The sequence below is a fragment of the Petromyzon marinus genome, chromosome 21 (assembly GCF_048934315.1).
Source record: "Petromyzon marinus isolate PM22_M1 ecotype Great Lakes invasive population chromosome 21, UKy_Petmar_22M1.pri1.0, whole genome shotgun sequence".
Lineage (NCBI taxonomy): Eukaryota > Metazoa > Chordata > Hyperoartia > Petromyzontiformes > Petromyzontidae > Petromyzon > Petromyzon marinus.
The window spans coordinates 460,257-473,596 of NC_133687.1; the positions used below are offsets into that span (position 1 = coordinate 460,257).

Below are 13,340 nucleotides of genomic sequence, written 5' to 3' on the forward strand. Positions count from 1 at the left end.
GGTGTGTGTAGGGGTGTATAGATGTACGTGGTTTGTGTTGGTGTGCATAGGATTGTGTGGTGTATGTGGGGTTTGTAGGGGTGTGTGGGGTTTGCAGGTGTGTATAGGTGTGCGTGGGGAGTATGAGGTGTGTAGGTGTGTCGGTGTGTAGGTGTGTGTGCATGCCGAAACAGCTTTTGTTTGGCCGGATTGAGGGGGCTAAGCGGGCGCGGCACGGGCTAGAGAAGAGATGGAGTGATGTGGTACGGGAGGACGTGGAGCTGAGTGGACTTGCCGATGACTGGTACCAGCGGTGTCAAGATCGGCCTCTGTGGAGGAGGCTCGTGAAGGAGGCTACTGGGCAGTTGGAGGCAGTCGCCCTCCAACAACAACGAAGGGCGGAGGAGCGACGCACAGAACAACGAGCAGAGCGCCGGGTGGCTAAAGCACAGCAGGTTGGCACAGTAGGGGGCACAGGTGGTGCATCAGCCAGTCATCTCAGTCAGTCGACCCGTGGCACCTGGGTCTGCCCCGTGACCTCCTGCCGGCGGGCGTTCGACACTTCACGTGGCCTCAGGGTGCACATAGCCTGGCACAAGCGTCGTGGTGACGTCACCGCCACTTAGTGGCGAATGGCGGTTGTTGTTGTGGGGTGTGTGGGGTGTATGAGGTGTGTAGGTGTGTCGGTGTGTAGGTGTGTGTGGGGTGAATGAGGTGTGTAGGTGTGTGTGGGGTGTGTGGGGTGTGTGGGGTGTATGAGGTGTGTAGGTGTGTCGCTGTGTGTGGGGTGTATGAGGTGTGTGGGGTGTATGAGGTGTGTGTGGGGTGTGTGGGGTGTATGAGGTGTGTAGGTGTGCGGGGTGTGTGGGGTGTGTAGGTGTGTCGGTGTGTAGGTGTGTGTGGGGTGTATGAGGTGTGTAGGTGTGTGGAGTGTGTGGGGTGTATGAGGTGTATAGGTGTGTGGGGTGTATGAGGTGTGTAGGTGTGTAGGTGTGTGGAGTGTGTAGGTGTGTGTGGGGTGTATGAGGCGTGTAGGTGTGTGTAGGTGTGTGTATAGGTGTGTAGGTGTGTGGAGTGTGTAGGTGTGTGTGGGGTGTATGAGGTGTGTAGGTGTGTGTAGGTGTGTAGGTGTGTAGGTGTGTGTGGGGTGTGTAGGGGTGTGTAGGTGTATCAGTGTGTAGGTGTGTGTGTATAGGGAGTGGTAGTGCAGCGGTTAGCATAGTGCGCTACGAACCCGGTGGCCCGGGGTCAATTCCTGTTCACGGCTAACACCGGTGACTATTATCTGAATCGGTCCTGGGCTTCCCCTAGGTCGACTCAGCCTCAAATGAGTATCTGGTGCGGTGTGTAAACATCGTCACTAGGGAGACAAAGGCGGTCGGGCGTGGGGCTGGCCACCCACCCCCTCGTGTGCCGCGCCGACACAGACACACAGACACGCTGCTTGCTAACAGCACTTGCCCCACAGTCTGTTAAAGGCTATACGGGGACCTTTGTTTATTTTACACCTTATCACGGATTCCATTTCAGGCCGCCCACGAGTGGAAACTCTTATCGGTATCTGTCTCTCCCCTAGGTCCACTCGGCCTGAAGTGAGTGCCTGGGAGTGGACGACATCATCAGCGGCACGCGGAGTCAGAAGAGGCAGGAGAGAGAGTGGGAATCTCCTCCGCTCCCTCCCTCGCTGCCTTAATAGGAGCTCGCCGAAAGCCCTGGCGCAGGCCGCGATGTCGGGGGAAGGAACGGGAGCGGTGCAGCCCCTCCCCCCAGATGCCACCCCCTGCTCCACTCTCCTCCATCTCCACGATATTTCCTCTGCCCTCCATCTCCCCGTCTCCAATTCGTCCCCTGATCTCTCCCTTCTCTCTCCACATTCCTGTCCCATTTTTACTCTTTCCCCCAATAATCGCTCTCCTCCCTCTCTCCCCAATATCTCTCGTTCCCTCGACTCTCTCTCTCTCCCTTCCCGCCCTCCTCTCTCCTCCCTCTATCTTCCCCTCTGTTCTATCTCCCCGTTATTCCCTCTCCTCTCCCATCACCTCTCCCCTGCCCTCCCACTCTGACCTCTCTCCTCCCCTCTCCTCTCCTAATCTGTCCCCTCTCCATCTCCTCCCTTATCTACAATCTGCGTTCCTACAACTCCCTCCCCTCTGCCCCATCTCTCTCCTCCCTCTCTCCTCCCTCTCCCCAATCTCCTGTCCGCTCTCTCTGACCCCTCTCCCGTAGCCACTATAAGAGTTCGCTCCCCACGCTCCCCGTCACCGTCCGCAGGCGACCTCCAGCCCGCACCGAGCGCGCTATGGTGAACCCCTTGGTGGTGGTGGTGGTGATGATGAGTGTGGTGGTGGTAGTGATGAGTGTGGTGGTGGTGGTGGTGGTAATAATTGTGGTGGTGGTAATGATGAGTGTGATGGTGGTGGTGATGAGTGTGGTGGTGGTGGTGGTAATGAGTGTGGTGGTGGTAATGATGAGTGTGGTGGTGGTTATTAGTGTGGTGGTGGTGGTGGTGATGAGTGAGGTGGTGGTGGTGAGTGTGGTGGTGGTGATGATGAGTGTGGTGGTCGTGATGAGTGTGGTGGTGGTGAGTGTGGTGGTGGTGGTAGTAATGATGAGTGTGGTGGTGGTGGTGGTGGTGATGAGTGTGGTGGTGGTGGTGATGAGTGTGGTTGTGGTGGTCGTGATGAGTGTGGTGGTGGTGGTGGTAATGATGAGTGTGGTGGTGGTGAGTGTGGTGGTGGTGGTAATGATGAGTGTGGTGGTGACAATAGTGGTGGTCATGTGCTCTCCGCTTGTGGTAATTGTAACGTGATAGTGATTGTGGTAATGCGATATGATGGTATGTTAGTTTGTGTTGATGGTTGCAGCAGTTGTGATGGTGTTTGTGGTAGGGGTGATGGTGTTTGTGGTAGAGGTTGATGGTGTGTGTGACACGATGGTGATTGTAGTGGTGTTGTTGGTGTATATTGTATTTACTAGGTTAAGGCAACCTGGCCACGCACGGTAGCTCATCACCGCAGTGGCGGAGATCACGCACGGGAAATTAGTTGTAGTGGCAGAGGTGCCAGTTGTGGTGGTGGTTGATGGTTATGGTGGTGGTGGTGATGTTGTGGTGCTTGTTGTTGTTGTTGCTGCTGCAGGCGAGCAGAAAGAGCCGGCGCAAGGAGGGGAAGCCACAGAGAGCCTCCTCCAACGTCTTCTCCATGTTCGAGCAAAACCAGATCCAGGAGTTCAAGGAGGTGACCTTCCCAGCAGCACCACCACCACCACACACCTCGTTACACCACACACCTCGTCACATAACACATACACTACACACCTCGTCACATAGCACACACTACACACCTCGTCACACTACACACACACTACACACCTCGTCACACTACACACACACTACACACCTCGTCACATAACACACTACACACCTCGTCACACTACACACACACTACACACCTCGTCACACTACACACCTCGTCACATAACACACACGCACTACACACCTCGTCACATAACACACACCCTACACACCTCGTCACATAACACACACACTACACACCTCGTCACACTAAACACACACTACACACCTCGTCACACTACACACACACTACACACCTCATCACATAACACACACACTACACACCTCGTCACGTAACACACACACTACACACCTCGTCACACTACACACACACATACACACCTCGTCACACTACACACACACTACACACCTCGTCACACTACACACCTCGTCATACAACACACACACTACACACCTCGTCACACTACACACACACTACACACCTCGTCACACTACACACACACTACACACCTCGTCACACTACACACACACCTCGTCACAACACACACACACTACACACCTCGTCACACATCACACACACTACACACCTCGTCACACAAACACTACACACCTCGTCACACTACACACCTCGTCACACTACACACCTCGTCACACTACACACACTACACACCTCGTCACACTACCCACACACTAAACACCTCGTCACACACCCACACACTGCACACCTCGTCACACTACACACACACTACAAACCTCGTCACATAACACACTACACACCTCGTCACACTACACACACACTACACACCTCGTCACACTACACACCTCGTCACATAACACACACACTACACACCTCGTCACATAACACACACACTACACACCTCGTCACATAACACACACACACTACACACCTCCTCACACTACACACACACACTACACACCTCGTCACACTAAACACACACTACACACCTCATCACACTACACACCTCGTCACACTACACACACACTACACACCTTGTCACATAACACACACACACTACACACCTCGTCACACTACACACACTACACGCCTCGTCACACTACACACCTCGTCATACAACACACACACTACACACCTCGTCACATAACACACACACTACACACCTCGTCACATAACACACACACTACACACCTCGTCACACTACACACACACTACACACCTCGTCACATAACACACACACTACACACCTCGTCACCAACACACACACTACACACCTCGTCACATAACACACACACTACACACCTCGTCACACTACACACACACTACACACCTCGTCACATAACACACACACACTACACACCTCGTCACACTACACACACTACACACCTCGTCACATAACACACACACTACACACCTCGTCACACTACACACACACTACACACCTCGTCACACTACACACACACTACTCACCTCGTCACATAACACACACACACTACACACCTCGTCACACTACACACACACTACACACCTCATCACATAATACACACACTACACACCTCGTCACACTACACACACACTACACACCTCGTCACACTACACACACTACACACCTCGTCACACTACACACACACACTACACACCTCGTCACACTACACACCTCGTCACATAACACACACACTACACACCTCGTCACGTAACACACACACTACACACCTCGTCACACTACACACACACTACACACCTCGTCACACTACACACACACTACACACCTCGTCACACTACACACCTCGTCATACAACACACACTACACACCTCGTCACACTACACACACACTACACACCTCGTCACACTACACACACACTACACACCTCGTCACACTACACACACACCACACACCTCGTCACAACACACACTACACACCTCGTCACACTACACACACACTACACACCTCGTTACACAACACACACACACTACACACCTCGTCACACACCCACACACTACACACCTCGTCACACATCACACACACTACACACCTCGTCACACACACACTACACACCTCGTCACACTACACACCTCGTCACACTACACACCTCGTCACACTACACACCTCGTCACACTACACACACTACACACCTCGTCACACTACCCACACACTAAACACCTCGTCACACACCCACACACTGCACACCTCGTCACAACACACACAATCATCACTACTATTATTCCACACCTCGTCACACTACACACACTACACACCTCGTCACACGACACACAGACTACACACCTAGTCATACAACACACAATCATCACTACTACTACTCCACACCTCGTCACACAACACACACCACCACCAGTACTGTACCAGTAGACACCTCATCACGCAACACACCACACGACACCAGCAGCATGGTGTGTGTCTGTGTGCATGTCTGTGTGTGTATCTGTGTGTATCCCTATTGCTCAACCACGTTATGTATGCCGATGATTTAGTAATAGCTGCTCATTCAGAGGAGGAGTTGGAGACGCTGCTGCTGAGACTGGAGCGTGCCACTAAGAGATGGGGCCTTACCATCAGCCTCATAAAAACTAAGCACCTTCCTGGGTATTTTGTACCATCGGACACTCCACCCCCCCAACTCCCAATCGGTGATGGGGCAGTTGTGGAGAGAGTGGAGAGTTTCCCATACCTGGGCAGTGTGCTTATGACTGGCTCCAGTTTAACAGCAGAGGTCTCACTCCGAATCAGTCGAGCGGCAATATCTTTTCATCGGTTGCGTAACGCTGTGTGGAAGCTACCTGGTCTGTCGTTCCGCACTAAGCTTCAGGTCTTCTCGGACACGGTCATTCCCTCCCTTCTATACGCTTGCGAAACGTGGACCCCCCTAATGGAACATCTTCACCGGTTAGAAACATTTAGGCTAGCCTGCCTACGATCCATCCTGGGTTTAACCAGGCTGGATTGTGTGAGGAGCTCACAAATCCTTGAAAGATCTGGGCAAGGTCCCACCGGTGAGTTCCTCCGGCAGGCAAGGCTGCGTTGGCTGGGTCATGTACCCCTTATGCCCAGCCACCGCATGTCGAAACAGCGTTTGTTCGACCGGATCGAGGGGGCTAAACGGGCGCAGCACGGGCTAGAGAAGAGATGGAGTGATGTGGTACAGGAGGACGTGGAGCTGAGTGGACTTGCCGATGACTGGTACCAGCGGTGTCAAGATCGGCCTCTGTGGAGGAGGCTCGTGAAGGATGCTACTGGGCAGTTGGAGGCAGTCGCCCTCCAACAACAACGGAGGGCGGAGGAGTGACGCTCACAACAACGAGCGGAGCACCGGGTAGTTAAAGCACGGCAGGTTAGCACAGTAGGGGGCACAGGTGGTGCATCAGCCAGTCATCTCAGTCAGTCGACCTGTGGCACTTGGGTCTGCCCCGTGACCTCCTGCCAGCGGGCGTTCCACACTTCACGTGGTCTCAAGGTGCACATGGCCTGGCACAAGCGTCGTGGTGACGTCACAGCCACTTAGTGGCGAATGGCGGTTGTTGTTGTTGTTGTATTTGTGTCTGTGCATCTGTCTGTGTGTGTCTGTGTGTGTTTCTGTCTGTGTGTATCTGTGTGTATGTGTGTATCTGTGTGTGTGTCTGTGTGTGTCGCTGATGTGGTGGTGGTGACTCCCAGGCATTCACGATGATTGACCAGGATCGTGACGGAGCCATTGGAAAATCCGACCTCAAGGAGACATACGCCTCTCTTGGTGCGTCTCGACTCGCTATCTCCGTGTGTCTCCCGTGTGTCTCGGCATCTCCGTGTGTCTCCCCGTGTGTCTCGGCATCTCCGTGTGTCTCGCTATCTCCGTGTCTCCCAATGTCTCGCTAGCTCCGTGTCTCCCGCTCTCTCCGTGTCTCCCAATGTCTCAGTATCTCCGTGTGTCTCCCGTGTCTCTCGCTATCTCCGTGTGTCTCCCCGTGTCTCTGCTATCTCCGTGTGTCTCCCCGTGTCTCTGCTATCTCCGTGTGTCTCCCCGTGTCTCTCGCTATCTCCGTGTGTCTCCCCGTGTCTCTCGCTATCTCCGTGTGTCTCCCCGTGTCTCTGCTATCTCCGTGTGTCTCCCCGTGTCTCTCGCTATCTCCGTGTGTCTCCCCGTGTCTCTGCTATCTCCGTGTGTCTCCCCGTGTCTCGGCATCTCCGTGTGTCTCCCCGTGTGTCTCGCTATCTCCGTGTCTCCCAATGTCTCGCTAGCTCCGTGTCTCCCGCTCTCTCCGTGTCTCCCAATGTCTCAGTATCTCCGTGTGTCTCCCGTGTCTCTCGCTATCTCCGTGTGTCTCCCCGTGTCTCTGCTATCTCCGTGTGTCTCCCCGTGTCTCTGCTATCTCCGTGTCTCCCCGTGTCTCTCGCTATCTCCGTGTGTCTCCCCGTGTCTCTCGCTATCTCCGTGTGTCTCCCCGTGTCTCTGCTATCTCCGTGTGTCTCCCCGTGTCTCTCGCTATCTCCGTGTGTCTCCCCGTGTCTCTGCTATCTCCGTGTGTCTCCCCGTGTCTCTGCTATCTCTGTGTGTCTCCCGTGTCTCTCGCTATCTCCGTGTGTCTCCCCGTGTCTCTCGCTATCTCCGTGTCTCCCCGTGTCTCTCCGTGTGACCCCAACGTTGTGGTTGTTGATGGCTCGCAGTGACGGCTCCACGCGCGGGGGGGGGGGGGTAGAAGCTGCCCCCACGTGAAGCAGGCGCTGCTGCCCCCAAGCTGCCCCCGCGTGAAGCAGGCGCTGCTACTCCCACGTGAAGGAGGCGCTGCTACTCCCACGTGAAGCAGGCGCTGCTACTCCCACGCTGCCCCCACGTGAAGCAGGCGCTGCTACTCCCACGTGAAGCAGGCGCTGCTACTCCCACGCTGCCCCCACGTGAAGCAGGCGCTGCTACTCCCACGTGAAGCAGGCGCTGCTACTCCCACGCTGCCCCCACGTGAAGCAGGCGCTGCTACTCCCACGTGAAGCAGGCGCTGCTACTCCCACGCTGCCCCCACGTGAAGCAGGCGCTGCTACTCCCACGTGAAGCAGGCGCTGCTACTCCCACGCTGCCCCCAAGCTGCCCCCACGCTGCCCGTGTTCCCCAACGGGATAAGTGGCTGGCAGCAGACGCTCCCTCAAACTCCAGGCGCACTCTGCGAGCCCCACATCCGTGTCCTCATTGCTGTGTCTCCATGTACCTCCCGTGTGCCGCCATGAAACACCGTCCTCATATCTGTCTTGTCTCCCCGTATCAACATGTCCCCCGCGTGTCTACCCGTGTCCCCCCACGTCTCCCCGTTCGTCCCTGCGTCTCCCCGCGTGTCCTCGAGTCTCTCCTCATGTGTGCCCGCCTCTTCCTGCGTATCCCCGTGTCTCCCCCGTGTGTCGCCGCATGTCCCCCCATGTGTCCCCTCGTGTCTCCAGGCAAGCTGAACGTGCAGGAGGAGGAGCTGACCTCGATGTTGGCCGAGGCGAGTGGCCCGGTGAACTTCACCATGTTCCTCACGCTCTTCGGGGAGAAGCTCAACGGTCACTCCTCACCACCACCACCACCACCTCACCATCCACTCACCATCTACTCACCATCTACCCACCATCCACATCACACACTCACCCTGCTCACTCACCTCTCAAAGCACGTTCACCACCCCTTTCCCTCGCCTCGCTCAAAGCAATCACCACTCTCACCTCACATACCACCACTCACCTACCATTTAGCACGCTCACCGCACTCGCACCTCTCACCTCCACTCACCACTCACCATGTACACCACGCACACCTATCACTCACCACGCACACCACTCACCATGTACACCACGCACACCTATCACTCACCACGCACACCACTCACCATGTACACCACGCACACCTATCACTCACTATACACACCACTCACCATGTACACCACTCACACCTATCACTCACTATACACACCACTCACCATGTACACCACGCACACCTATCACTCACTACGCACACCACTCACACCTATCACTCACCACGCACACCACTCACCATGTACACCACGCACACCACTCACCATGTACACCACGCACACCTATCACTCACTACGCACACCACTCACACCTATCACTCACCACGCACACCACTCACCATGTACACCACGCACACCACTCACCATGTACACCACGCACACCAATCACTCACCACGCACACCTATCACTCACTATACACACCACTCACCATGTACACCACGCTCACCACTCACCATGTACACCACTCACACCTATCACTCACCACGCACGCCTCTCACCATGTACACCACTCACACCTATCACTCACCACGCACACCACTCACCATGTACACCACGCACACCACTCACCATGTACACCAGGCACACCAATCACTCACCGCGCACACCTATCACTCACTATACACACCACTCACCATGTACACCACGCACACCTATCACTCACTACGCACACCTCTCACCATGTACACCACTCACGCCTATCACTCACCACGCACACCACTCACCATGCACACCACGCACACCAATCACTCACCACGCACGCCACTCACAATGTACACCACTCACACCACTCACACTGCACAGCATTCACCTCACCACCACACCCCGACCCCACTATGACCCCGCTGTCACCCACAGGCACGGACCCTGAGGAGACCATCATGAACGCGTTCAAGATTTTCGACCCCGATGGGAAAGGGCACATCAACGCAGACGAGTGCGTCCACACACCATAATCACCACTCTGATCATCACCATCACTACCATAATCACCATCATTAACATCATCACCATCGTGTCAACACCGTCACCTTGCCATTGCCAGAGTGTAACTCATCATCACATCACCACCACCACTAACAACACCATCACCTCCAGTTGTGTGTTGTTATTGTCACGTGTTGTGTGTGATGTTTGTGTTGTGATGTGTGGCGCAGCATTTTGTGTGCTGCGCTACAAACCCGGCCTCCCGAGTTTGTTTTCCCGCTCAACGACCAGTGACGATTATCTGAACCAGTCTTGACTCAGCCTAAAATGAGTCTGGTGAGTTGTGTAAGCACCGATACTGGAGAGACAAAGGCGGTCGGACGTGGTGCTGGCCACCCACCCCCTCGTGTGCCGTGTCGGCCTTCATAGGTGCTCGCTAACAGCACTTGCCCCAACAGTCTGTTGAGGGCTACACGGGTGATCTTTGTCTTTGTTGTTTCACTCAGAATGAAGAGACTGCTCATGACACAAGCCGACAGGTTCACAGCCACAGAGGTGATGCGACACACCTCGTCACAGCACACCTTATCACACAAACACAACACACCTCATCACAAACACTCCCCATTGCATACACTCATCACAAACGCAGCACACCGCACACCTAGCCTGGCACAAAAGCTGTGGTAACATCACCGACAATTAAGTGGATGTTTGTTGTTGCATGTTCTTGCGATGTTAGTGGTGACGATGATATTAAATTGTGGTGGTGTTGATGTTATGTGGCAATGATGTTGATGATGTCATGGTGTGATGTTGATGTGATAATGTGAATATAGTGGTGTTGATGCGATGATGTTAATATGGTGGTGATGTTGATATGACACAGGCAGACCAGATGTGCAACATGGCACCCATTGACCCAGCAGGACATCTTGACTACAAATCCCTGTGCTACATCATTACGCACGGAGAGGAGAAGGAGGAGTGATGGCATCACCACCACCATCGTCACCCTAATAAATATCACCATCAGCTTCACCAACATTATCACTGCCGAAATGCATCACAAACCAACACCACCACCATCATAATTTTCATCACCACTGTCACGATAAATTACCACCACTCTTACCAACATTACAAACACCACCACTGTCATCACCTTCATGACCACCATCACCATAAACAACACGATCATCTCCATCACCACCAATCGCAAGTCACCATTGTGAAGGAGACGTGAATAAAGTATATTGAAACTGCTGTGTGTGGGTTGATGAGTGAGGTGACAAGCGCAACAACAACCGCCGTTCACCAATAAGTGATGGTGACGTCACCACGGCGCTTGTACCATGCTAGGTGCGCTTTGAGGCCACGTGCAGTGTCGAAGGCCCGCTGGCAAGTCACGGAACAGATCAAAGTGCCATGGGTTGACTGACCGAGATGACTGGCAGATGATAATGACATTTATAACGTGCCAGATTTTGCAGACAAGTCAAAAACTCAGAGGCGCGGATCCAAGCTCAGGGCTGCTCGAAAGCCTGACCAAAACAGAGAAGCCTTAAAAGTAAAAGTGCATTTGTTACGGATGTGCAAAGGGATAGAGTTCCACACCGAACTCTATCCCTTTGTCCGAGGCAGATTTTGAGTGATGCTGCATACGGTTTTATCATGAACTTCAGTGCAAGGCGAGAGGAGTGATGCACCAACTGTGCTCTCCACTGTGCCAACTCTGTGTTTCAGCCGCACGGCGCTCCGTTTATTGTTGTGAGCGTCGCTCCTCTGCCCTCCGTTGTTGCTGTGTCCTTCACGAACTTCCTCCACAGAGGCCGATCTTGACACTGCTGAGATCAGTCTACAAGTCCAATCAGCTACACATCCTTCTCTATCACATTAGTCCATCTCTTCTCAAGCCTCATGCCGTATCCATTAAGCCCCCTCTATCCAGCCAAATAGAAGTTGCTTGGGCATGCGGTGGCTGCGCATACGGGCTACGTGACCTAGCAGATGCAGTTGCTTGCCGGCAGAGGTCACTGATTGGACAGTGTCACGGTGATGAGATGTTAACTACCTCGCCTGGTCTGGAGGTCATGAGTTCGCTCCCAACCCTGACGCCTGTATATTTGGTTTTTCCCTTCACGTGTATAAGCTACTATACATTTCAACATCAGCCAGTTCGTTCAGATATCATTTGTGGCCAGGTAGCTTCTGAAAAAACAGCTCTATAGCTCAGTGGCCCTTGCCTGGTCAAACAAAAAGTAAAAAAAATATTGTCCAGATCTTGCAACAATCCGTGAACTCACACAACCCAGTCTGGTTGAACCCAAGATAGCTCGTATGCAGGCTAGCACACACTTATACCTACACAATCACACATCACAACTCAACACCCCACAACACTCAGCTTGAGCAGGCAAAAATATTAATATTGGTTGAACACCAAAAACACACCACACACAAACACACGCAAAACACCCACGACATGAATACACTAACACCCAATTGCATCTGTAACAAAACACACATGGGAACACAAACACCACTTCAGAAACACACACCCAAACTGGAATACACCACAATACGCAGAGACCGAACACAACACACCCACAGGCTGAACACGCCACGTCGTTTCACTTGTTTACCCGCGACAGTCTCAGCCTCATGACATATCTAGGAGGGTCTTGCCAAAAAAATGTTTTTATGTAGGGGGCGATGATAGCGACATATATTCAAAATGAAGAAATTGTGAAGTAATCTGACAAATTATTTTATACTCGATGGCCTCCCATCCCACAGACGGGGTTATGTTCCCAATCGGCTCAGTCCCCTTCTCTTGCTGGTGCCTCCACCATTGCCTCCACCTCTCAACTCCCCACTACTATGCACCTGACGCCATGCATTTAACACCATTGCCAGTCGCCCACCACTCACCTGATGTTTGACTCTCACCAGACAACTCACCATTCTCACACCACTCGCGAGCCATCTACCTGACCCTCACCAGACCCCTCACCACTCGGTAGACGCCACTACTCTGCTAATACTCACGACTCTCCTACAACTCAGTAGACATCAAAGACAAATAGCCTGAACATACTGTTGGGGCAAGCGAACACCTATGAAGGCTGGCACGACACACGAGAGGGTTGGTGGCCAAAACCACGCCCGACCGCCTTTGTCTCCCCAATAACAATACTTACACATCGCACCAGGTACTCATTTGAGGCTGAGTCGACATAAGGGAGGCCCAAGACCGGTTCAGATAATCGTCACTGGTGTTGACTGTGAACGGGAATCGAACTTGGGTCGCCGGGTTCGTAGCGCAGCATGCTAACCGCTGCACTACCGCTCGCCTACAACTCACACTTGCCACG

General features: G+C 53.5%; 1 protein-coding gene and 1 long non-coding RNA gene across 3 annotated transcripts; one reads left to right on the forward strand and one right to left on the reverse strand.

Moving 5' to 3' along the window:
• Positions 1–2,151: 2,151 nt before the first annotated feature.
• LOC116944697 (myosin light chain 5-like) lies at positions 2,152–11,229 on the forward strand. The gene is made up of 7 exons (XM_032958484.2): positions 2,152–2,281; positions 3,117–3,215; positions 6,940–7,015; positions 8,686–8,790; positions 9,895–9,973; positions 10,470–10,518; positions 10,853–11,229. Exons 1-7 carry the CDS (start codon positions 2,279–2,281, stop codon positions 10,952–10,954), a joined length of 513 nt encoding a protein of 170 aa, XP_032814375.1. The 5' UTR covers positions 2,152–2,278; the 3' UTR covers positions 10,955–11,229.
• LOC142925529 (uncharacterized) lies at positions 3,300–4,349 on the reverse strand. Of its 2 annotated transcripts, none has more exons than XR_012942483.1 (3): positions 3,674–4,349; positions 3,589–3,616; positions 3,300–3,446 (listed from the first exon to the last, which is right to left on the reverse strand). It is a non-coding gene; the product is annotated as an uncharacterized LOC142925529 (long non-coding RNA). The 2 variants fall into 2 exon arrangements; XR_012942482.1 differs by having other exon boundaries at positions 3,505–3,616.
• Positions 11,230–13,340: the final 2,111 nt, after the last annotated feature.

What these genes read in the sequence shown, in the direction of transcription:
- LOC116944697 (XM_032958484.2), top strand. An exon ending in CTTCGGGGAGAAGCTCAACG is followed by an intron (nt 8,791 to 9,894) that starts GTCACTCCTCAC and finishes TGTCACCCACAG; the next exon opens with GCACGGACCCTGAGGAGACC. An exon ending in ACAGGTTCACAGCCACAGAG is followed by an intron (nt 10,519 to 10,852) that starts GTGATGCGACAC and finishes GATATGACACAG; the next exon opens with GCAGACCAGATGTGCAACAT.